General features: G+C 46.9%; 1 protein-coding gene across 1 annotated transcript in view; it reads left to right on the top strand.

The window, feature by feature from the left end:
- Nucleotides 1–24,581, top strand: part of LOC147668224 (receptor-type tyrosine-protein phosphatase N2-like) — a 945,343-nt gene that overhangs the window by 741,250 nt on the left and 179,512 nt on the right. The window contains exon 7 of the mRNA XM_086948690.1: nt 9,417–9,855. Within this exon, the coding sequence (XP_086804816.1) occupies nt 9,417–9,855 (439 nt within the window). The remainder of the gene's footprint in view (nt 1–9,416; nt 9,856–24,581) is intronic.

Genomic DNA, 24,581 nt, shown 5'->3' with positions numbered 1-24,581 from the left:
CTACAGCGCTGGGACACCTCCTTATAAGTGCCTTTTCATTCATTCATTCATACATTCATTCATTCATTCATGTCTAATTGTGACCAAATTACCAAACCAGGATATGATGGGGTATAGGATGAGAGCATGAAAGTTAGACATAACTAAACAAAACTCTGTACAGTTTTCTCATTTATTTTTATATTGGACACACATAAAACGTTAGGCACTGAGATATAAAGTCTCTAATAAAGTCTCTAATCGAGGGGGTAATTGCAAGGGAGTGTGGGCCAGAAGTATGAAAACATTTCCTAGTCACACACCCTAAAATTTGGTAAATTGCAGGTTTGCAACAAGAACATGTGCGTTTTGAATGCTATTAAATTGCTAATGGTTTTAGGAAACTATTATGATTTGCTATTTGGAAGGGGTGAGCTTAGGGTATTCCTTCCAAATATGTATTATGTGATATGTATTAACGTTTTGAGATTGAAATCCATTTGCAAAACATTAAAAATGTATTGACTACTGAAAGGTAGTGGTAACCTCGTTTTCAATCTAGAAGGGCTCCCCAAGTGACTACTTCAAATTTGTGAGTAGTTAAAAAAGTATTTTTGGACTCCACAGTAGTTCATGGGACCACTACCTCTGCTTAAAAATAATTTTTAAAACTTATATTTTTTTTTAAATACATCCCTTTTTTCTTTAATGAAAACTGCACTTCTTTTTAAAAGCAATCACAAGTCAGGTAGTCTGCTGACTCATCAAGCCTCCATCCCTGTTATGGCTGTGAATCATAGTGGGTTGCAGTTTGCGGACCACTGAAATTCAGTATTTTGTGAACCAACCTATTAGTACATAGGTCAGTTCTAAAAATACCATAGTATTTGCAAAACGTCAGTTCCTAAATTGCGACCACGTTTTGAGAACCCTCTCTTAGTACATCTGACTCTATATTCTTGTGCTGCTGAATTCAAACAGAGGCGCCTATTAGGATGGCGGACGGACCTGCGTCTGTTCGCCACCCCCGAGGTGGAGGGACCGTCCGCAGGGGCAGCGGCGGTCCCTCCGGTGCAATTAGGATGTGACCGCCACCCTGGTCGCATCCCCTATATTTAACATTGCGGCGGGTGCTGCTTTAAGCAGCACCCGCCACAAAGTTAAATATGCATGCAGTGCATTTGCATGCACAAAGCGGCAGGCACCGCGCAGTGCCTGCCGCAGTGTGCATGCAAATGCAGGGGGGTACCATAGCTACCCCCATGTGCACCCCCCACTCCCCCTTCACCCCGGGGGCCCGCAACAGGCCCCCAAAGTAAAGACCGTATGCATTTCCGTGGCGGCAATGCATATCCTGCAGCACATCCTAATGTGACTGGCGGTGTCTGATAGACACCGCCACAATATTAGAACTTTTCCGCCACGGTCGGAAGCCGACCGCGGCGGAAAAGCGGCGGACGGTCTTCCTGTCCGCCGATGACCCCCCAGCCATCCTAATGTGGCGGAGGGTCTTTGAAGGCACCGCAGCGGTGAATCTGCATCCTCCAGGCCGGCGGTGGCTTCCGCCGGCCCGGAGGATACGGATTCACCGCAATCCTAATCGGCCCCTTCGTGTTAAAGCATTGAAGTTGCAGAATAGCATACAGACCCAAAGACGTAAACCTTCCTTTTTCAATCCCGTTTTTCACTTTAGAGATGAATTTGCCCAGATTCAGGCAAAGATCTTGGTCAGAAAGCAGGAATTAAAATGTGTGTATTCAAGATATTCATTTATAAACAGATGTATCATACAAGCACCCAGAATAGACAGAGTTATCAACAATATAATCTGTATAGCCGGAGCAACAGTGGAGCCCACTTCTCTGCGTGACCAGAGACTTAGAAGTCAAGTCAAGTCAAATGATTTATATAGCGCACTACATACCCAGAGGGTCTCAAGGCGCTTGAAGAAGGGTGGGGGAATTACTTGTCGAATATCCAAGTTTTAAGTTGCTTTCTGAATGCTAGGTGGTTCTGAGTGAGGCAAAGGTGAATGGGAAGTGAGTTCCAGGTTTTAGCTGCCAGGTAGGAGAAGGATCTACCTCCCATGGTGGTTTTGTTGATGGGAGGTACAGTAGCAAGGGCTTGGTTGGAGGATCGTAGCTGGCGGGAGGGGGTGTAGAAGGAGAGTCGTGTGTTAAGGCATTCGGGTCCAAGTTCAAGGCAATGAGCAACGAAAATAAGATGAGGATGTACAATGCCAACATGTTTCGAAATACAATCAAAACAATTTGACCAGCCTAGATAGGCACCACACTGACTAGATTGACAAACCCAAGCCCCTTATGATAGTCTGACGGTCGGATTCATCCTACTTCACTTCAAGCTACTCTCACATTGCATCCCATCGCTGTACCACAACTTCAGCTGGACGTCCCTTTCGACCTTGACCCATTTACACATCATTAAGACTGGGCCTGTTCAGTGGAAATGTTGCACATTCTAGGTTACGGCTATTCTGTATTTAGGGAATAATAGAAACAGTGCTAGGAATCTGAGCTGAAGATGCATTTTCCCTTAAATAAGCAATAGCCCTCTTAAGCACGCATTTCAGTGCTTAATTTGTGCCAGTGTTTGTATATGCTTGGCACAGGCATTCAATTGTAAATAACACTTGTGGCAGTCCACTGTGTCGCTGTTTATTTTTGAAATATAACTATTAAATGTACATTTAGAAAACTAGTGCATCTAGATCCTCTTTGCTGCTCGGGGTGGCCTAGAATTGTCGAAACTCTCACATTTATAGGAGTGTAATGTTTAATGCGAGCATTTATACTGGCATGTGGCAGTGCCAGTCAGTAATGCAAGCTGCAGTGGCCTCCTGAGCAATACCTTGGGCTCTGCCACTGGTTTATTTATAAATGAACCACTGTAATGTTGCACTCTATTTATTTTCCACCCCAGGAACTTGCTGAGATTTGAAACAAATTTGATTGCATGCTAAAGTAGAAGAAGATAATTTGATAAAGGAAGATGCAGTTATTAAACATAAAAAAGAACACTTAAGGAATGCGCTTTTCAAGTAAGAAAGGTGTTACATGAAACATAACTTAAACCTGAGTAAAAAGGAAACGTACTTGTGTATTTGTAACGGGAAAACTATGCTGAGCACGCTTCAAAACTCTTGTTTATGAACGGGGCTGACAAATGCAAAAACAACAGTTGATGGACGGAATGCAGAACAATGTCATACATTCACCCCAGTATAGAGATCGGGGCCTAAATCGATAGTTTTTTTGCTCACCATGCCATTCCAATTTGAACCCAGCCATATGCAAATCAGTCTTGACCCTGTGGCTCATGGGAACAGTCCAGCCCAAACTGCCAAGCCAGGTCCTCCCTGGACTGGAAATAAGCATCCTAGGAACGGTTTTGGGGTTTCATCCCTCTTCAGCCAAGATAGCTTGATTCCAGTGGAATAGAGAGCACAGGACTCACGTCTGAGCATATCCGTCCCACTCGTAATGACCGATGCAAAAACAACAGTTGATGGACAGAATGCAGAACAATGTCAAACATTCACCCCAGTACAGAGATCTGGGCCTAAATCCATCGTTTTTTTGCTCACCATGCCATTCCAGTTTGAACCCAGTCATATGCAAATCAGTCTTGACCCTGTGCCTCATGGGAACAGTCCAGCCCGAACTGCCAAACCTGGTCCTCCCTGGACTGGAAACAAGCATCCTAGGACCGGTTTCGGGGTTTCACCCCTCTTCAGCCAGGATAGCTTGATTCCAGTGGCATGGAGAGCACGGAACTCACGTCTGAGCATACCCGTCCCACTCGGGGTGACAAATGCAAAAACAACAGTTGATGGACAGAATGCAGAACAATGTCATACATTCACCCCAGTACAGGGACCTGGGCCTAAATCCATCGTTTTTTTGCTCACCATGCGATTCCAGTTTGAACCCAGCCATTTGCAAATCAGTCTTGACTCTGTGCCTCATGGGAACAGTCCATCCCGAACTGCCATGCCATGTCCTCCTTGGAGTGGATCAAGCATCCTAGGAACGGTTTTGGTGTTTCACTCCTCTTCAGCCAGGATAGCTTGATTCCAGTGGCATGGAGAGCAAGGGATTCACATCTGAGCATACCCGTCCCACTCGGGGTGACAAATGCAAAAACAACAGTTGATGGACAGAATGCAGAACAATGTCAAACATTCACCCCAGTACAGAGATCTGGGCCTAAATCCATCGTTTTTTTGCTCACCATGCCATTCCAGTTTGAACCCAGTCATATGCAAATCAGTCTTGACCCTGTGCCTCATGGGAACAGTCCAGCCCGAACTGCCAAACCTGGTCCTCCCTGGACTGGAAACAAGCATCCTAGGACCGGTTTCGGGGTTTCACCCCTCTTCAGCCAGGATAGCTTGATTCCAGTGGCATGGAGAGCACGGAACTCACGTCTGAGCATACCCGTCCCACTCGGGGTGACAAATGCAAAAACAACAGTTGATGGACAGAATGCAGAACAATGTCATACATTCACCCCAGTACAGGGACCTGGGCCTAAATCCATCGTTTTTTTGCTCACCATGCGATTCCAGTTTGAACCCAGCCATTTGCAAATCAGTCTTGACTCTGTGCCTCATGGGAACAGTCCATCCCGAACTGCCATGCCATGTCCTCCTTGGAGTGGATCAAGCATCCTAGGAACGGTTTTGGTGTTTCACTCCTCTTCAGCCAGGATAGCTTGATTCCAGTGGCATGGAGAGCAAGGGATTCACATCTGAGCATACCCGTCCCACTCGGGGTGACAAATGCAAAAACAACAGTTGATGTACAGAATGCAGAACAATGTCATACATTCCCCTTTGGTATCGCTTTGAACGGGGCTGAGCAGGGCATTAAGAGGTCTGGTTCAGCACCAGCAATTCTAAAAAGCATGTGCAGATACGGGTCCCTATCGGGCTCTCCATTTTTGTCCTCATCTTTCTTGTGAAACATTAGTTTTTTACCTCTGCAGCAGTACCACTGCTTAAATAAAGCCTTTGATGTAACTTCAAAGAGACTCGTCATAGTTCTTTCACAGCCTCATCATTTCAGTTCTGAACCATTTTCTCTATTATATACAACAAAGCCATAGCTGTTGCTTGTGTATCTTATGCGACTAACAGCCATTGACCAAGCAAATAGTCCTGGCTTGTTGTAGGTGCAATATTACTCGTTGTATTCTATATCTGGATTTAATGACAGAAGCAGCAAAATACCAGTAGGACGGCACACTATGCTAAGCACAGGTTTTTAGCATAAGCATTTTGAAGCCATGCCCTTTTAAGAGAACCCCCGCACCCCCATCCCACTTAAAGCCCTGGTGCTGAGGCAGAACAGAAAAAATGAGGATTTTGGGAAGTATTATTCAGAGAACAGTCATGTTAAATATGAACATGGTGGAGGCACATGAAGTTACAGATATAAAGTGTTACAGTGAAACAATCTTTGCCTCTCATCTAGTGAATTCTTTTTAAAAATGGTTGTTTGTCTTTACATAATTCAACTCTACTAATGGCCTGCGCTTTAGTTTATGTTTTCCCCAGCCTTCCAACGCACTTCTTACCCATCTCTGCCTGGTGTCTCCACTCTCAGCGCAGGAGGCATGCACCTGTCTCTCTATAAACTTCTGATCCGCTCGAGAAGAAGCGGGGGGAGGAGCATTGTAACCCCTGCCCGTGCACCCCAGTCCTGACCTGTAGAGACAACCCTGTGCTCTTCTTGCATTCCCTCACAATTCCACATGAGCTCCCCAATCCCAACATTGAGCACCCCCTTCTATTTATACAGACTCACACACTGCTACACTTTGCCTCTTGTGCCGGTTGAACCGTCATGCGATTTTTAGAGTGTGCTTTACACTCCTCCCCTGCCCCTTGCACTGGCCAGCCCGGCCCACCCGCCCGCCCCCGAGGAAGGAAAACTTAAAACGATAATAACTTTAGCTATTATTGTTTTAGGTATCCTTTTTATACTGCACGCAGAGCAGTGGGGCGGCGCTCCCCCGCCTTAGCGGAGTAGCCGCCTCTGCTCTTTACCAATATGAAATACAACATATGATGGAATGTATCCACTCAATCCATCTGCATGAATATTGTTTCTTACCCTTAGGGAAAGCAGATGCATCACCACCCAATCACATATGAAGTGTGCTAAATGGGAGATAGGTTTGCTCTTTGTTTCTCGCTAACAATGTATGTAGCACTTTGCTACCGAATGCCCGTACTTAAGGGAACTGGGTCCCTTGAAAGTGCTGAGCAAACTCGTGAAGAGTGTACCATATTGTTGCAAACTCTTTCAATCAGGACATCTTTAACATTCTCAACTTTGTTCAAGAGTTTTTTACTTGCAGCAAACCTAGAGGTAACCCCAGACCACCATAGGCACGTGTCTGTGGAAATTATAAATGGGAGAGGGAAAGGGTTTTGGAAAGGGACTCCTTTTTATAGGTTTTCCATAACCAACTACCACTGGAGATGTAGATTTTTCTCTGATGAGACCAGAATCGTATGTTCGAAATCCCAGGATACTGGATACCAATGCAGTCACAAATGATTGACTATGGACTATCGAGCCCATGGAACAACAGCCATTCCAGATCCCATTAATCCCTGTACTGTTAAAGAGAAATGGGCTGACGCGTTTGTAACAGCTAACAGATGGGACACCAGATTGCGCAACTTCATTCTCCTCTATTCTAGGAGAAACTCTCTTTATTCTACATGTCCTAGAGGGTACCATAAACTATCTCTGCTGCTTCAGTTTTAGCTGCAATTTCGGAAGGTTTACTAGTAAACCCAGTGACTCCAAGACTTGACACTCTATTCTCCCCGTCTTCTCAGCCTTACAGAAAGAAGAAGCAGACATTAACAAATGGTTAAGATATGTTAAAATGTGAGCCCCCCTATAACTGCAAAGCTACAACCCCTGGAGCCAAAATAATCATAAAGACTCTCTGGGACGAAGCAAGTCCAAAAGGGAGATCTTTGAATTCAAAGTGGTGATTCACCATCAGAAATCCGAGATATCTCTGACTGTGTTAATGTATTGATACGTGCAAGTATGCCTCTTGTAAGTCCAAGGTTATCATAAAGTCTCCTTTTAAATCTAAAGGGATCATTGGCTGTAAGGTAAGCATCTTGAAGAGAACGTATAGGACACATTTGTTCACGGCCTTTAGACTTCTGGAGCTAGAAATATTATTGAATATAAGCATTGAAACCAGTCTGATCAAGGGAGTGGCTCTATTGCTCCTTTCTCTAGGAGATCCTTTAATTCTGCCATCATTGCTTGCTTCTTGTGTTCGATCTTTGATAACAGAGGTCTCACCAACCAACTTTACGGGAGAGGACAGTTGAATTCTATCAAATAATCCTCGTTGATGAAGGATAGAACCCTTTTTGTCCTTTACAAGAATTTCCCATTGAGGAAAAAAGTTGTTTTCCTGTTCGTCCCATTATAGAGCACTGGTAGTCAATATTTTGCAGCTTTTTGTTGGCTATGAGAGATCTGTGGTCTGGAGTTTTCATTGAAGCCTTTTAATAGGACCTGAGTTAAATATGCTGCATGGATGCCACCCTCAATAAAACATTTGAAGCTGCAAATAACCTTTTTAATGAGCTTTCCACTTTTCTGTGTATTGGATATGGTAAGCTTGATGTCTCAGATGCTAAAGAGGAGGAGGACATCACATTTTCATGAAGGTAAATCACTTTCAAAATCTGCTGAACATTCATTTCATAATTCTCCAAAAGATATCTTTTTGATGAAAAACACAGAACATGGATTTATCCATCTCTATCCAGTCTTTAAGCGCCATATTATTTACCACCTCACGAAGGGGCAAGTCACCTGCAGGGGGATAATAGCACTTGGCCAAGAAGTCATCCTGTACCATTTCTTTAGCTGGAAAACTCGACAGCTCTCTTACATGCTTTAGCATCACCTGTAACTGAGGACCCTGGACATACTTCCCCTTTGAACATTCTTGATAATTTTTTCCTCTGTGGAATTCACCAAGGATGCCTTCACTGCCTCAGCAATCATGGTCTGCAAGTCATACCTACTAATAGTGAGCATGTCATCCTTCTGTTCCTATATGCCGTATATATATTTTGGTGTTTCTCTACTACTTTTCACGCCTCCATTATCTTTACACGACTGCGCTACAAGGTGATGTTCCTGCTTATGTACTGTTTCCCAGTAAGTAGGGTCTCTTCTGACAAGAGCTTCTTGCTGCTAAGAAACAGCCATGAACATCTTCCACCATGCTAGAGCCTGTGGAACACTGCTGATTTCAGGTAATCAGAGTTCGCACTGTGGCTGCCTTCAATGTCTCCCGCCCAGCTAAGGCACATAGGCAGGAGGAAAGAACCACAGTGCAGCACTTGAAGTAATTGAATGCAGCACACTGCCCAAATGCAAGCTCAGCATCAAGGTTCAAGCAGTGGATGGGTCATGCTGCCAGAAATTGATCAGCATTTTACTTAGTGTGGGCAGGGCGCATTGGTGGGAGTTACACAAACCTAACAGCATGTAGTTGCGTGTCCCTAGTGGACGCCATCCAACTCCTGAAGAGGGGCTACAGAGGCCGTTGTTCCCTGGTTATTGACCACAGAGCCTTTATGCCCAGTGGACACAATTGTGCCTGCCACTGAACTGTGCTCTTTTGCAGAAATAGTTAGGCAGTTGGGAAAATGTCCACATGGAAAATATATCTAAAGATATTTCTAAATCAAGGATGCAGCAGAATGTTAAATGAGTATCCTGGGGCAGAGGGAGGTCATTGCAAGTTTATCATCCTTGCATTTTTGATTGCTGACATAAATATAGTGTTGCATACACTATTAAAGAATATCTTGAGGTGTGAAACTTGGGTGTAATGTAAACAAAAGCAGTGGATATCATAGCATATGAATAAAAGCACCTTGTGGGGTTGGTCTTGCTTCATATACAAAATCTGTAAAATTGTCTTCTCCACATGGTGTGTAGAGAATCTAATGACGTTAAAATGGTTAACTTCATGATTCTGTTTGCTGATATAAATCTATGAATAATATTGATAGTTTCTTGCAATATGATTGCACCATACTGAGGACTCCCAGCAATACGAAAGCAAAGTGCCTGAGAAAAAAGAATTGCACAGCTTGCTCAGGCTTGGCTAGCAAAATAAGGCGGATTTGAAACTAAGAACTTCCCGCTAACATTACATTTTTTATTTTGTGAAGCCATTGTGAAAAATGGCGCTAATATTGATCCATAGTGATCTTAGATAACATAATCTCAATATGTCCTTTTGCCTCTGTTCAGTTGACTATAATCATTTTGAGTTGACACCTATCATCAGGATTATTTTGCTTGCATGGCTACAGTTATAAAACGTATTCATTTTTTTTCCCTTAGAAGAACAATATCCCTCCAAATCGCTTCATTGACTTCGTAAGACCAGAACCTCAAGGAAAAGCACCATCTTTGGTTTTCAGACCTATACCGCTCCAGACGTATCCTGAAAGTGTCCAATCCAAGACTTTTAATCAGCCTCCACCTGAGAAGTCACCAACTCCATCAAAGGCAGAGGTTGACAGAAAGTCGCTCATAGAAGCGTTAAAAGCTTATCTTTCACAAAATACGCTGACTCAGAACTTGGATACCCAAAATGCAAATAACTGGGCAAAAGTCTCCTATCCTTATCCTCATCGATTCCGTCCATCTCAGATCAACTCGTTCGACGGAGCTCAGAGACCTGGTTCCAGGGTGCTATCAAGACCTAACGTGGGAGCGTTCATTTACAAACCAAACTCTCGACAAGGACTTAAAAAGGACCCACTCAGCACAGTGGACGGTAATGTACCTTTATATCATATGCTCAATATCCTTAAAGTATTATTTCATTGGTTCTTGTGTATTATATGTGCTCTTTATCCAATGTCAGGTGGTAAAACCACTTAGAAATGCACTGTTTTCCTTGTGTTTGAAAATCCAAATGTTAGCATACAATAGTATGCTAGCAGTATACATCACATATGCCTCAGTGTGGCCTCCTCCATCAATTATAATGTGCACTGTACTTTGTTACCAATCTGACTGGTTGTAACTTATGGATGGAACTCTTTCAATAACATATGCGATAAAGTATTCCTGCCTTATATTACATGGATATTTTAAGTCACCTTATATTTCTATAATCAAAGTGAGGAATGAGGCATAATGCTTTGTTTCTTTATGGAGTCATGGACTCAGAGGTGCATGGAGGGTACCAGGTGCAGCCAAGTTTACACATTTCTCCACTCTCTTACACTGTATCATCTTGCACCGTTTTTATGGTATTTCCTCTAGTAGTATTACTTAATGTATCTGCTGCTTCCAGTAATTAAGAATAGGCAGGCAATATTGTGCACAATACCAGTAGCCCCAAATTTGTAATGGAAATAATATTAGAGACTGACAAGGGACAAATAGCAGACGGTTAGTGTGAATGACAGGTTTGTAATGTGCCTTTAAATAGAGGATCATTACACCTCTATTTTGAATAATTTGCTTCACATTTAGATACTGTGGAGGTTTTGAATGCCTGACAATTACAGAGCTAAATGCCTGTTGCAGAAAATGGTGTGCAGTTCAAACTATAAAGTTATTACTACTATTAGTTTGGGATCATATACATTTATATTATCAATAGTTTTTAGGATTTAGAAACATTTCTAGATTTGTTGTGCCCAATTATTGATTTTGCGGTAATCGTACTGTGTTTTTGTATCTGTTTTTGTACCTGCTTTTAAAATTTCTGCTCTATATTGTCCGAGTAAAAATCTGGAGAACTATTTGCACTAAGCCCCTAATAGGAGAAAAGTTAAAATAGGGTGGCAATTTTTTTTTCGTCATCCACTTTACACCCAACTCGGAATGAGACCGACATACGCTTATATGTTGAATACGATTAAGATACAAATATTGCCTCTTTTTTTGGTACATCCGGTTATATACTAAACATTTTCAACCCAGACGTTTACAGTTTGCATCTGTGCTGCTTTTTGCTTTGAGGCCGTCTCAAGGAACTAAGATAATGGCAAAGCATTGCTGAGATTTAACTTTGTGGATAGTGGTGATCGAATTCCGATAACATAATTTAGCACTGCCTGACATTGTCAGCCATCTTTATCACTCGAGCTTCCGGTGTTATAATTGAAGCACCTCCTGTAATAGCTTTTACAGTGCAAAGACAAATATCGCTCCTCTATGAGGGTATGGAAATTGTAGGTGATGCTTCACCATCAACCAGAACTCCCCGGAGGATTTATGTCACTTTACGGAGTTCCGCGATCGGCTAACTCCGTCCAGGCCTGAGCACCATCATAACAAAAGCCAACTCGACGAGAGCTGCAAAAGCTAAAGCAATATAACAAGGAAATGCGCATGTTCAGAGGGGTGTGCAATTCACATCATTTCCTTTTCTGTAATTTCTTGAAACTTCAGAAAAATGAAGCAATTTGTATGCAGGCATTTAGCGCTATATTTTAGTGCGAAGTGCTTACTCACTGTAATGTCGCCCTGAATGGGACAGTCCAACCAGAGCGTTATTGTAAGGGGTGTAGCCCCATTAAACCCCCACAGCGTCACCACATTAGGCTGGTCCAGCGTTCTCTCGGCCAGCATGTAGGGGAAGCCAATAAAGAGCCTGGTGACCTGGGCGTGGTTCAGCGAGAAGCTGGCCACTAATGTTAACACAGCGTGTCCGTGTGTCGTCGTTGGTAGGCCCGAACACAGGACACTACACTGGCGACGAGGGTGGTCTCGCCACCCCGCCGACCCATGCTGCAGCCCCGTACCTACCGCCTGCACCCTCCTCGCAGGAGCGCCCCTGCCGCCCCTCCTACGGCACCTGTTTCACCCCGGTGGGCTCACGATCTCCTGCCCCTGCTGCAGAGCGCGGCCCGTCAGGAATCTCTGGAGCTTCGTTGGCGGCCGAGCACGCGCGCACACGTTTTCGGCTCACCACGGAGCCTGCCTGCTGCCCAACCCCCGCATGCTGGTGATGACTTCTAAAGTGCTCAGGTGAGCACGCGAATGCCCGCCAATCCGCTGTGCCCCCCATTCTAGCGCCCTGAGTGCTGTGTGTCCCGTGCTGGAGCACGTGTTGAGCCCTGCTCCTGCCTGCAGTACCATCCACCGCCATTTCATCCATGGGAGCACTAAAAGACATTTCAACACCTGCCTGTGTGCCTGCACCACGTGACTCTAGGCCTCAACGTGCCCATGTCCAGCGGCACTGGAAGCTCCTGGGCAGCCTGACCACACCCACACTAGCACTGCACCTGCCTTGTGGTCATGCCATCCCACCAGCGCCTTGTCACGGCCACATGCCTGCGGTAGCCCCACCTGCGTACGCACAGAGCCTGGTAAACCGGGAGTACCTCCACTGACGTGCATCCCGACGCCGTTTTCGCCACCCCGGCTACACCTGCTCCCACGCCAGCATGGCCACAGTTCCCCTGCTCGAGCCCTTCACCATCACAGGCAGCGAGCTGGAAGGCATGAGTGGAATGGCTCCGGGTTTCTGCTAGGCTGCAAGACTGCACAGGATCTCAACCTGATTCATTTTGCGTTCACCGTACAGGCCAACGACCTGAACTGCCTGTTGCAAGGGTTCGGAACACTCTTCGAGGGAATCGGATGCCTGAAAGGCCCTGCAATCCGCCTATACATCGACAAGTTAGTCACTCTGATTGCTCTCCGACCCCGGAGGATTGCTTTCCATCTGCGCCCCAAAGTAGAGGCGGCGCTGCATTTTCTGGAGAAAGCCGGGATCATTAAATGGGTGCGAGGCCCTACCCCGTGGTGTCAACCATTGTCATCGCGAAGAAGCCAAAACAGCCCGACGCAGTCCGCATCTATGTGGACATGAGAATCCCAAACCTCGCCATCAAGCACGAGCACCATTTGACCCCGATGGTGGAGGACATCATCGGGGAACTGTCTGGCTCAAAGTGGTTCTCGAAAATGGACCTCCGCTCTGGATACCACCAGATTCCACTCCATACGGAGTCTCGCTCAATCACGACATTCTCCACCCATGCAGGGCTCTGGCGCTACACCTGCCTCAACTTTGGAATCTCCAGTGCTGCCGAGGTTTTCCAAGAAATAGTCAGGAATGTCCTCCAAGTACTGGACGGTGTCATAAACGTCAACGATGACATTCTCCTGCATGCGCCCACTCTGGAGGAGCACATCCAACGCCTCCAAGCAGTATTTGCCCGGCTCCGTGACAGTGGCCTCACCCTCCACTGAGAGAAGTGCAAATTCCTGAGGAGAGACATCAGTTTTTTTGGATACCGCTTCTCCGTCAAAGACATTGGCCCAGACCCGGACAAAGTAAAAGACATTCAAGACGCTCCAGCCCCGACGTCTGTGTCTGGTGCCCGCAGCTTATTGGGCATGGTCAAGTATTGTGGATGTTTTATCAAGAATCTATCGGACCTGACTGGCCCTCTTCGGGACCTTACTAAGACCACCAGCCACTGGGTGTGGGAGACCGGGCAAGAAGAGGCATTCCAAAGGACAAAAGCTGCCCTCTCAGCTGACACCACTTTGGTGTATTTCGACCCCAGAAACGAGTCCCAGCTGGTGGTAGATGCCAGCCCAACAGGTCTGGGAGCAGTTCTGGCCCAACAACAAGCTTGTGGAGAATGGGCCCCTGTCGGCTACGCAGCAGGACTCTTACGCCAACGGAACAATGCTACTCTCAAATCGAAAAAGAGGCCATTGCAATTTTGTGGGGTTGTCGCCACTTCCACATCTCTCTGTACGGACACCCATTCATGGTAGTGACAGATCACAAACCCCTCATTCCACTCTTTCAGGTGTCTTCATTACGTCCTCCCCCAAGGATAGAAAAGTAGGTACTACAGCTCCAAGAGTTTCAATTCACTGTGGAGTACAGACCAGGCACCCGCAACCCAGCTGACTTCCTGTCCAGGCACGCCAGACCAGTCACAGAGCAAGAAGCGACAGAAGCAACAGCCACTGAGGAATACGTGCAAATGATCATCGAACGGCCCAGGCCCCTCCCAATCTCGCTAGCAGAAGTGGTACAGGCCACCATGGAAGATGACTGCCTCCATATCGCCATCCGGGCACTCTCAGGAGATTGGAGACCGCTCCAAAATCCAGCGTTGTTTTGCACCACAGAAGCACAAGCCACCCTGAAAGCCCTACACCAAGTGCGCCATGAACTATCAGTATCCACCGATGGTTGCCTTCTGAGAGGCCCTCGCCTTGTCCTACCAGGGTGCCTGACGCACCCGGCCGCCCTCCTCGCACGTGTAGCGCACCAAGGGATTGTGAAGTCAAAGAACCTCCTCAGAAGCAAGGTCTGGTTTCCGGGTCTCGATCAACAGGTCGAGTCGATCATCCAGCGCCGCCCGGTGTGCCTGGCTACCAGCTTTTACAGCCAACCCGCACCAGTCATCACTGAAGCAGGTCCCACCTCCCCATGGGAAAGGGCTAGTGCGGATTTCAGCAGCCTACCCGGAGGAAAGTACATGCTAGTAATCGTAGATGATTTTTCAAGGTACCCAGTGGTCGAAATCATATCCTCCACAGCAGCTGGAGACGTCATCCCTAAACTTGAAAAGGTCATGGCAACCCACGGCCTGATTGGTGAACTCCGTACGGATAACGTCCCGCCATTCACCAGCGCAGTACTTGCAGACTACTTCGCGTCCCACTGAATCAAACATCGCTGAGTAACCCCCACGTGGCCCCAGGTGAACGGAGAAGTGGAATGGCTGATACGGACACTAAATAAAACAATCCAAATAGCCCTGGCCGATGGTCACGGTCTGGAGCAAGCTATGTACCAGTTCCTTCGGGAATATCGTCTCACATCCCACTGCGCCACTGGAATCTCCCCGAGCCGCCTATTCTTTGGTCCGATGGTGACCGACACCATCCCACCCCATCCAGTGTGGACAGAATCTCCAGACCCTCCGAACCAGTCGCTAGCACGGCGGACGAAAACCAATCAAGATGCCTCCCAGAGAAGACATGCCACCGAGAGCACCATCATCATAGATGAGCAAGTGCTTGTGCGAGATCGTCACCCTGGCGGGAAGTTCAGGATGCCGTTCGAGCTGGATCCATGGACAGTAACAGATGTCAAGGGCACAGTGGTGACAGCTTCCTGGGGACATGAGAAAGTAACCCGGAATGTATCATTCTTCAAGAAGGTCCCGGCCGACGAGTCTGAGGAGTTCCCAGTGCTCGACGGATCTAACACCACGGAACTGGACAATCCACAGGAACCAACAGAAGATAGTGACCATCCCACGTCTGTCAGCAGAGATGCCTGCTGAACCACCCATGCTCCTGAAGGACCCCAAAGCCAGGTTTGCGGAAGTGGGCAGCCAGCCCAAGATATCGGAAGCCAAGCTGATGTGCCTCTGACCCCTTCAGCCAGGAACAGTCAGAGCAGGTACAACCATGCCGCCCCATCCGCAACCATCTTAGAAGTACCAGGACTTTGTGGCCCGCTGTCGACCCCTGTGAGCCGGAGCCAGAGAAGTCCAGGCGACCCAAGTAAGACTGTTCCACGGCTGTGTTCCCTGTCAGAGACTGATGTTTACAGTTATAATGTTGTGTTGTGTACACAGTTTGCTTTTGTTTATTCCTTAGGCAAAGGAGGAATGTAATGTGGCCCTGAATGGGCCAGTCCACCCAGAGCGTTATTGTAAGGGGTGTAGCCCATGAAACCCCCACAGTGTCACCACATTAGGCTGGCCCAGCGTACGCTCGGCCAGCACGTAGGGAAAGCCAATAAAGAGCCTGGTGACCTGGGCGTGGTTCAGCGACAAGCTGGCCACTAATGTTAACACAGCGTGTCTGTGTCTCGTCATTGGTAGGCCCGAACACAGGACACTACACTCACGTCTGATTTGGGTGCAAAGATGTTAATAAAATAGAACATAAAGCAGAAGTGCATAGCCATGCGTGTTCTGGCCATTCACTTTGTTCCCATGCTTGTCCAATAGGATTTTTTTACCCGAATTTTTTTTAAGGCGCCAAGGTGTCAGTTTGGGCAGATCGGGTAACTAGCATAACACAAAATGCCAAAAATTACCTGAGATTATGCTGGCGTAAAGGAAAGTTGGCCAGGCCTGCACATTATCACTAACAGCATTGAAGTACACTTGAAAGCTGTGTGTGCTTTTCATAGTACAGTTCTGTAAGTGGAGGCCCATTAACAGAAGGACACATGGTCCAAGGTCATACATACATACCAATGATTCAGTCTACAAAGCTCTACATCTGTAGTGCACATTCCTTTTTCGTTCTGGCAGCGCTGTATTAATTAATTTACCTACAACGGAAGAACACGCATTAGCAAAGGCAGTATTTCTGTGCCCAGAAAACTGGAACAATGGTTATTTTATTTTATTTTGTGGCAAGCATATGCTAAAAACATAAACCGAAAAAAGAAAACACGACTTCACTTAAATAAGGCTGCCTTATGTTTGCAACAAAAAAACACGAGGTATAAAAGATATTCGTTGGTGCCTTGTTTTACTAGGAATGTTTTTTTTTAAAACAAGCCTATAAAAAGCGCCATGTATTTTATTACTATTAGTTGTGAAGAAGACAAGAATGCATCACCACTTAACAGTAGCGGTTCCTTCACGTGGGCTCCAGGGCTATGGTCTCCATGCTTACTGGCCCATTTTTATTATGCCAAGAGTGAATAATAATCTATCATTTGGTCTTGGTATAGTGAAAAAAATGCTCACCGGCAACAGCCTGATGCAGCTTGTTGTGACCGTGTCTCATGGCTGGCACAGGAGCACAAAGGCGCCAGCACCAGCCATCCGAGAGATTGCCCAGGGCTGGTGAGCCCTAGCCTCAGGGCCCTGGAATGCCTGAGCGCCTCCCCCAACTGTGACGTCATTAAGCATTACAGTTGAAGATAGCCATGGGCATTGCAGGCTTAAGCTCTGCCGTGTCAGTGGCAATACACCCGTCACCATGTCACTCCACCCCTTTCCCTACTCGTCACAGAGTTGAGAAAAGGTGGGGTGAAAGAGCAGAGACTGATAGCCTGAATCTGCGACTGTGCAGTTTCAAAGTTTCAATTTCATGCTGCAGCACTGGAAGAAGTAATCAGCAGGAGCCCAAAAGTGACTTTTGCAGGCAGCAAGGTGAGTAAAAATGCTTTAACATGTTGTGTCCGTGTGGGTGAGAGTGTGTTTGTGAGACTGCATTTGTATGTGTGAGTATATTTGTGTCTATGTGCTCAACATTAGAGTGAGTACAGAAGAGTGGGTACAGAAGGGATCTTGCATAGTCCTGAAGAAGAAGCCTCAGCGCTTCGAAACATGTAGATGTACACAGGAGGGGTTGCCCATTAAAGCAATATACCTCTCACACATATTTTTAACAGTACCAGCTCCCAGGAATATAAAAGTTTTTTAGTCTATCAGAGCCAGTTATGCCGCTCCCTTGAGAAGGCCTGGAAAAAAGACCCAACCACCAGCACCAAGGACGCCTTCAAAAACGCCACCCGCATACACCACCAACTGATCCGAAAAGCCAAGAAAACCGCCTTCAAGGAACGACTAGATAACAACGCCCACAACAGCAAGGAACTTTTCAACATCGTCAAGGAATTTACCAATCCCTTAGCCAACTCTAACGACATCACCCCCTATCAAGCACTCTGCGACTCCCTAGCCTCATTCTTCCACAACAAAATTGCAGACATCCACAACAGCTTCGACAACCAACCCGAAGACCAACCCACCCAACCTTCTGCTGAACCTCCACCCCCCTCGAACATGCTTAATGACTGGAACCCAATCTCCACTGAGGACACCATCCGCCTGATGAACTCCATCCACTCAGGATCCCCCACAGACCCATGCCCTCACCACATCTTCAACAAAGCAGACTCCATCATTGCACCGCACCTCCGAGACATCATCAACTGCTCCTTCAAATCCGCCACCTTCCCAGAAAGCTGGAAACACGCTGAACTCAGCTACCTTCTGAAAAAACCCACAGCGGACCCCACCGAACTCAAAAATTACTGCCCCATCTCGCTCCTTCCATTCCCGGCCAAAGTCATCGAGAAAGCTGTCAACAACCAGCTCGCCGCCTTCCTCGAAGCCAACAAATCCCTCGACTCCTCTCAGTCCGGCTTCCGAGCAAAACACAGCACTGAAACCGCCCTCATCGCAGCAACAGACGACATTCGAACTCTACTAGACAATGGAGACACAGTCGCCTTCATCCTCCTCGACCTCTCCGCAGCCTTCGACACAGTCTGCCATAGCACCCTTCTACAGCGCCTCAGAAACGTTGGCATCCAAGGAAAAGCTCTGGAATGGATCACCTCATTCCTCACCGGAAGAACTCAGAGAGTCCGCCTTCCACCATTCAAGTCAGTAGCCACTGAAGTCATCTGCGGCGTACCACAAGGATCCTCACTCAGTCCCACCCTTTTCAACGTATACATGAGCCCCCTCGCGGCCATCGGCCGCCAACACAACCTCAACATCATCTCCTACGCGGATGACACTCAACTGATCCTATCACTCACCACTGACCCTAGCACCGCCAAAACGAACCTACACGAAGGAATGAAAGAAGTAGCCAAATGGATGAAACACAGCCGTCTGAAACTGAACTCAGATAAAACAGAAGTCCTCATCTTAGGTACCTCCCCCTCCGCATGGGACGACTCTTGGTGGCCAGAAGCCCTCGGAAAAGCACCCATCCCGACAGACCACGCACGGAACCTAGGCGTCATCCTGGACTCCTCACTTTCAATGAACAGACAAGTCAACGCCGTCTCCTCATCCTGCTTCAACATTCTTCGCATGCTCAAAAAAACATTTCGTTGGATCCCCACCGAAACTAGGAAAACGATCACCCACGCTCTGGTCACGAGCCGACTGGACTATGGAAACACCCTCTACGCCGGGACTACCGCCAAACTCCAGAAAAAACTCCAGCGAATCCAAAACGCCTCAGCCAGGCTCATATTAGACATCCCGCGTAAAGAACATATCTCTGATCACCTGAAAAACCTCCACTGGCTTCCCGTCAATAAGAGGATCACTTTCCGGCTCCTTACCCACGCACACAAAGCACTATACGAAATCGGACCAGAATGCCTCAACACACGACTGTCCTTCTACACCCCCTCCCGCCAGCTTCGATCTTCCAACCAAGCCCTTGCCACTGTACCTCGCATCAACAAGACCACCATGGGAGGTAGATCCTTCTCCTACCTAGCAGCTAAAACCTGGAACTCACTTCCCACCCACCTTCGCCTTACCCAGAACCACCTAGCATTCAGAAAGCAACTTAAAACGTGGATATTTGACAAGTGATTCCCCACCCCTCCTTATGCGCCTTGAGACCCTCTGGGTATGTAGTGCGCTATATAAATTCTATGACTTGACTTGACTTGACTAAACTGACTACTCCTCTCACTCCTGACCCTACTCACCTTCCTGCATGACACATAGTTTTTTATAACATTAGTGCTCCCACGTATTCGTAGGTCATAGCACGCCCCATCCCGCATCTTGTTTTCTTGATCCTTGAGACCAGAAAGAGATTGTGACCCTCTGATCTCAGTGTTCTTTTCAGCTTGTAAGGAGTCATAAGGCGTTGTATGAGCTGGGGCCCTTTGCTTGGGGATTTCATAGAGAATCTGCGCTGCAGCATTTTGGATCACCTGCAGTCAATTACTGACATATTACTGACTCCCTAAGAAGAGGGAGTTTCCGTAGTTCAGTCGTTAATTAGTCCCTGCACCACCAGTCTGCAGAGTGGGGCAGGGAGCCAGCTTAACAGTTTCCTCAGGCTGCAAAGCAGTCCGAAACAGCATGTGGCCAGTTTCATGGCCCGAACCTCCATTGTCAGCCTGTCATTGATCCAGAATCCCAGGCTCTTGACTGGAGGGAAAGGTGAGGGGAGTGGACCGAGACAATCCATTCAGTTGAATTTCAACCAGCACGAGAGGTTGCTTCCTTCGACCAGTAGCTCCTTTTTATCGCTGTTCAGTTTCAAGCTACTGACGGATATCCTGTGAGTAACTTGTTTGAAAGAGATGTTTAATTGGTTAAAGTTTTTTTTAGTTTCTGCGTTGAGTGAGATGACAATCTGTGTCTCATCTGCGTAGGAGACTAAGGCTAGCCCATGAACTTGCTCTATTTCTGCAAGTGTGCGTTCATACAAATTGAAGCGTGTGAAACTTATGGAAGATCCCAGTGGATCTCCACACTTCAGTAATTATGTTGCAGAGATTTATGCATCCTCCTGAACTTAGAAGCTTCTTTGCTCTAGGAAGGCTGTGAGTCATTTGAGTGTGTCTCCGCTGATTCCCAACTTCTCTAGCCTTTGTATTAGTACAGGATGGGACAAAGTTTCAAAGGTTCCCCAGATCGGCTCCTACTGGTCACTTATTATGGCCCACAATTCTTCTCTGAGCCTGCTAGAGCCTCACAGAGAAAAATAGAGTAGTAGGAAACCATTGAGGATGCTCGTGAAATTCTGTCCCCAGCTGGACATCAGTGGGTGTCCCTTCCCTCTCATGCTGACAGAAACTAACAGAATGGAGCTCACATGTGGAAGGCAGTGACAATCCTGAGGCCATGCTGTAGTCTTGGCAGCATTCAGGGTGTGCCAGTCATCTTAGTATGCTGGTGGAGAATTGAGGTGAAGCCAACTTCCTTAGTGTCGCAGCTTAACCAGGGCGCATCAACTGAGAGGTGCCTGGAGAATGGGCTGGTAGCTGGGGAGCTCATGGGAAATAAAAATAACTGTAATTATCAACAAGGACTAGCTTAGTTGTGAGAAGGGACTCAACAGAGAAACGTTTGTGGGCAAACCATTAGGTTTGATCATGAAGCCCTCATCCATCAATCTAGTTGGTGGCATGCTTCATCATCGGCCCCACCACAGTGACACTGAATGTGTCCCGGGTGTGCTGCGACGCCTGGTTACAGCGGAGCTGGTATGATTGCTGAGTGTGCAGTGTCGTGGGTGAGTTTAGTGAAAGTTAAAAGCTATACAGCTATAAAAAATTTGTCGGGACACCGCAGAAGGGCAACAGGTCCAAGGAGGATCCAGACCGGCAATTTCGTTTTTTTCTCTGCCAGGTGACCCAAGGAGGCTTTAACAGCAACAAGCCAGTTAAAGCAAGAGGGAACCCCCCTCTAACACATACCGCACCTTAGCGAGTGCGACACATTTTTTCTACAAATACTACCACTTAAATTAATTATCTTTTGTTTATTTCACCATCACATACTCATTGGTCCTGAGGAAAGCCAGTTTAAAAGATAAAGGCCTGGCTGAAACATGTAGACCACATATGATGTAGGAGGTCATAATCCATACTCCAGCACGTCCGTCTGCCTTTTAGACGCTAACAGGGGCCCAGTGATTAAAATCTTTCTTTACCCTCGGGTACTGGGACCCACTGTATAGCTTTTAACTTTCACTAAACTTACCCCCGACACTGCACACTCAGCAATCATACCAGCTCCACTGTAACCAGGCGTCGCAGCACACCCGGGACACATTCGGTGTCACTGTGGTGGGCCCGATGATGAAGCATGCCACCAACTAGGTTGGTGGGTGAGGGCTTCATGATCAAACCTAATGGTTTGCCCACAAACGTTTCTCTGTTGAGTCGCTTCTCACAACTAAGCTAGTCCTTGTTGATAATTACATATAAACCCTGGGGATATGGACAAGCTTATCTAGTCCTCTCTCTCCCTCTTGATTTGACAAAATAAAAATTACTGCCAGGGACGATCCACACTGCAGTCCCCTGACTGCCACTGGGGCTGGATTGACCTGATGTGTGCCGCATTACACCCTAGACAGATGCGCCAAGAAGGCCCTGGCTGCCGGCTTTCTGGTGAACTCAGAGAGTGCGCAGGAGGGAGAGAATCCCACCATAATCAGGTGATATCAGGCATCAAAGGAGAAAGGAGGACCTCCTTAGTCCTTGTGGGAGATCCTCCATAGGGCATTACAGTATCATCAGTAGAAACTGATGGACGATCTGGCCGGGTAGGAAAAAACTCCTGCACTGCCGAGTTGAGAGCCTACTTAAGAGAGAAAGAAATGGAGGAGAAACTGGAATTTTTTTTTTTTTGCAAGGTGCAAGGGATAGGGCGAGAGCAGCATAAAACATTGCAGAGGATCCAGGAGCTGGTGAACCACTCTAGCGCACTAGATGCAAATATGCAATCAGTAATATGCAGTCACTAATAAAATTATTTAAACCTAAGGTAAATATTCAAACTAACTTCTGTGCATCTAGTTGTCTGAACTCTTAAAGTCTTCCACTGTTTGATGTTCAGTTCCCAGATTCAGAATTCCACGCCTTTTCTTGAAGTCTATATGCAAATGTATAACCTCTTTCTATTTAGTCTTCTCGAACTAGTGACTCTAACCTTCATCAGTTCCTTCTCTCGTGATACGCTGGCCTAAGAGCCTTTCTGATGCCTTCCTTCTGATCCACATAATGTTTCTGTGTAGTAGCTTTTGTTCGTGTTGCCTTTTATCACCCATCACTAGGCCAGCTGTGTTAGCAAAACTGGGAACATGCACCTCAAAGTTGATTTCTGGCAATGTTTGCCCACGAGGCTTACACAGATGACCAACATGTGCTTAGGACTGGACGTGGTTCTTAATTTGCAAAGAAATAAGTGGCAGGGCTCTAGTCAGGAGCCTACTGCACTCTGTACCACACATTGCCCCTGCCAGCGCCGCCAATGAAAGTAACAACACAAGTACTAACATTCACACTCCTACAAGTGTGCCAGTTGGGACTATTCCAGGCCCCCAAAGCTGTAAGAATGGCTTGAGTGGCAGGTAATATTTTATTTTAATTTATATTGAGGTAATGATTAACTGTAGTTGTGGTCATCTCTAAATTAGCCAGACAGCTCCACCTTGTGGCAGACTGTCACAGGCCCCGGTGCTGACAATTAAGTGCCGGTGCCGAGCACCGGCAACCACAGTCTCAAATTAAGCACTTAAACAATCTGCAAAAAAATGGCAATCAAGCTTTCAGCAGAAGGAAAAGCGAATAATGTAATCTTATTCTTTCACCTCCAATAGAAGTGTATGCCAGTTGCAATTGGCATGAAAAGCTTTTTGTTCCTTATTACATGTGTTTTTAGGCACCCAGAAGGTACAGTCTGGTGGTGGCAAGATGGCAGCAGAGAGTTTGGCCGAGTGAGCTGGTGTTCCTTGCCTGGACAAACTCCCCCCTCGCAGTCGGTGCCGGTGCCGGAGCTGGTGCCCTTTGATAAATCCCTCCATCGCCGCTACAGTCTAAAGCCCCTCCGTCTTCAATGCTAGGGGCTTCATTGTGTCCCCGGAGCGCTATATTCAACAGCACGTTCAGGTTTTGGCGTGTGCCGGTGTTTTACCTACTGTCCTTTTCACGTCGCACTAATCCTCCTCTCCATCAATTTTACTGCTGGTCTCCCGGCGACACAATGCCTCCCAAGGCAGTGGGGAAGACAGCGTCAACAAAGCTCGTTCAGCGGCAGCTACTGCACGGACGAACAGGGCAGGAGACTCAACAGACGCTGTTAAGAAGCTCTCATCGGTTCACATAGCACGAGGGGGTGCAGCAACAACCCCTGGAGGGGCGACTGGTGTTGTTGTTGGGTGACTAGGGAATGAAAGTAAGAAAGAAACGACCCTGCCGGTGCTGTTTAAAAATGTTGCTAATAAAGCTAATGTATTAGCCAGCAATGAGGAGGGCAAGCAACAATCTCAGAGCCCGTTGCAAGCATTCAACAGCACTGAGGATAACCTAGTTTCATCTGTTTCTTCATAATCTGTGGATGCTCGCCCCGCACGCTCTGCTGCTGGGGCCCTGGGGGCTGCTGCTGCACGCCTGGGGGTGGTTTCCCAGGTTGAAGACCCTATGACTAAAATTCCACAATCTAGCTCCAGTCTGCCTTTGAATGGGATTTTGGGAGCTGTAGTGCAACAAACAGATGATGTGTTAAATCTGGTTTCTCCACCTCCAGCTGATCTCATCTCCCTGCATAAGACAGTAGGCTCTATCAATGGCATTATTGGTGGCACTGGTGGCCCTGAATCCCTCAAAGAATCTGAAGGGGGCGATACATTCTATGTACCATCAAAAGAGACTAGCTATATGTGACTTTATAGGTTGGACTCTGACTTGTTTTGTCAGTAGACACCTTGTTAGTGTGATCATGAAGCCCTCACCCACCAACCTAGTTGGTGGCAGGCTTCATAATCGGGCCCACCCAGTGACACCTAGAGTGTCCCGGGTGTGCTACGACGCCTGATTACAGCGGAGCGGGTATTTTTCTGAGAGTGCAGTGTGGGTTTTAGTGAAGTGAAAATCAAAACGGCTTGGTGGGGGTCCCAGTACCCGCAGGTAAATTAAATTTTAATAACTGGGCCACCGTCAGCGGTTAAAACAAGACAGAAGGATGTATGGTGGCAAGTTACGACCTCCTACATCCAATATGGGTCGACATGTTTCAGCCAGTGCCTTGGTGT

Source organism: Lissotriton vulgaris, unplaced genomic scaffold (genome assembly GCF_964263255.1).
Source record: "Lissotriton vulgaris unplaced genomic scaffold, aLisVul1.2 SCAFFOLD_469, whole genome shotgun sequence".
Taxonomy (NCBI): domain Eukaryota; kingdom Metazoa; phylum Chordata; class Amphibia; order Caudata; family Salamandridae; genus Lissotriton; species Lissotriton vulgaris.
Note: the sequence above shows the minus strand (reverse complement) of the source record. Positions and strands in the feature narration are given on the sequence as shown.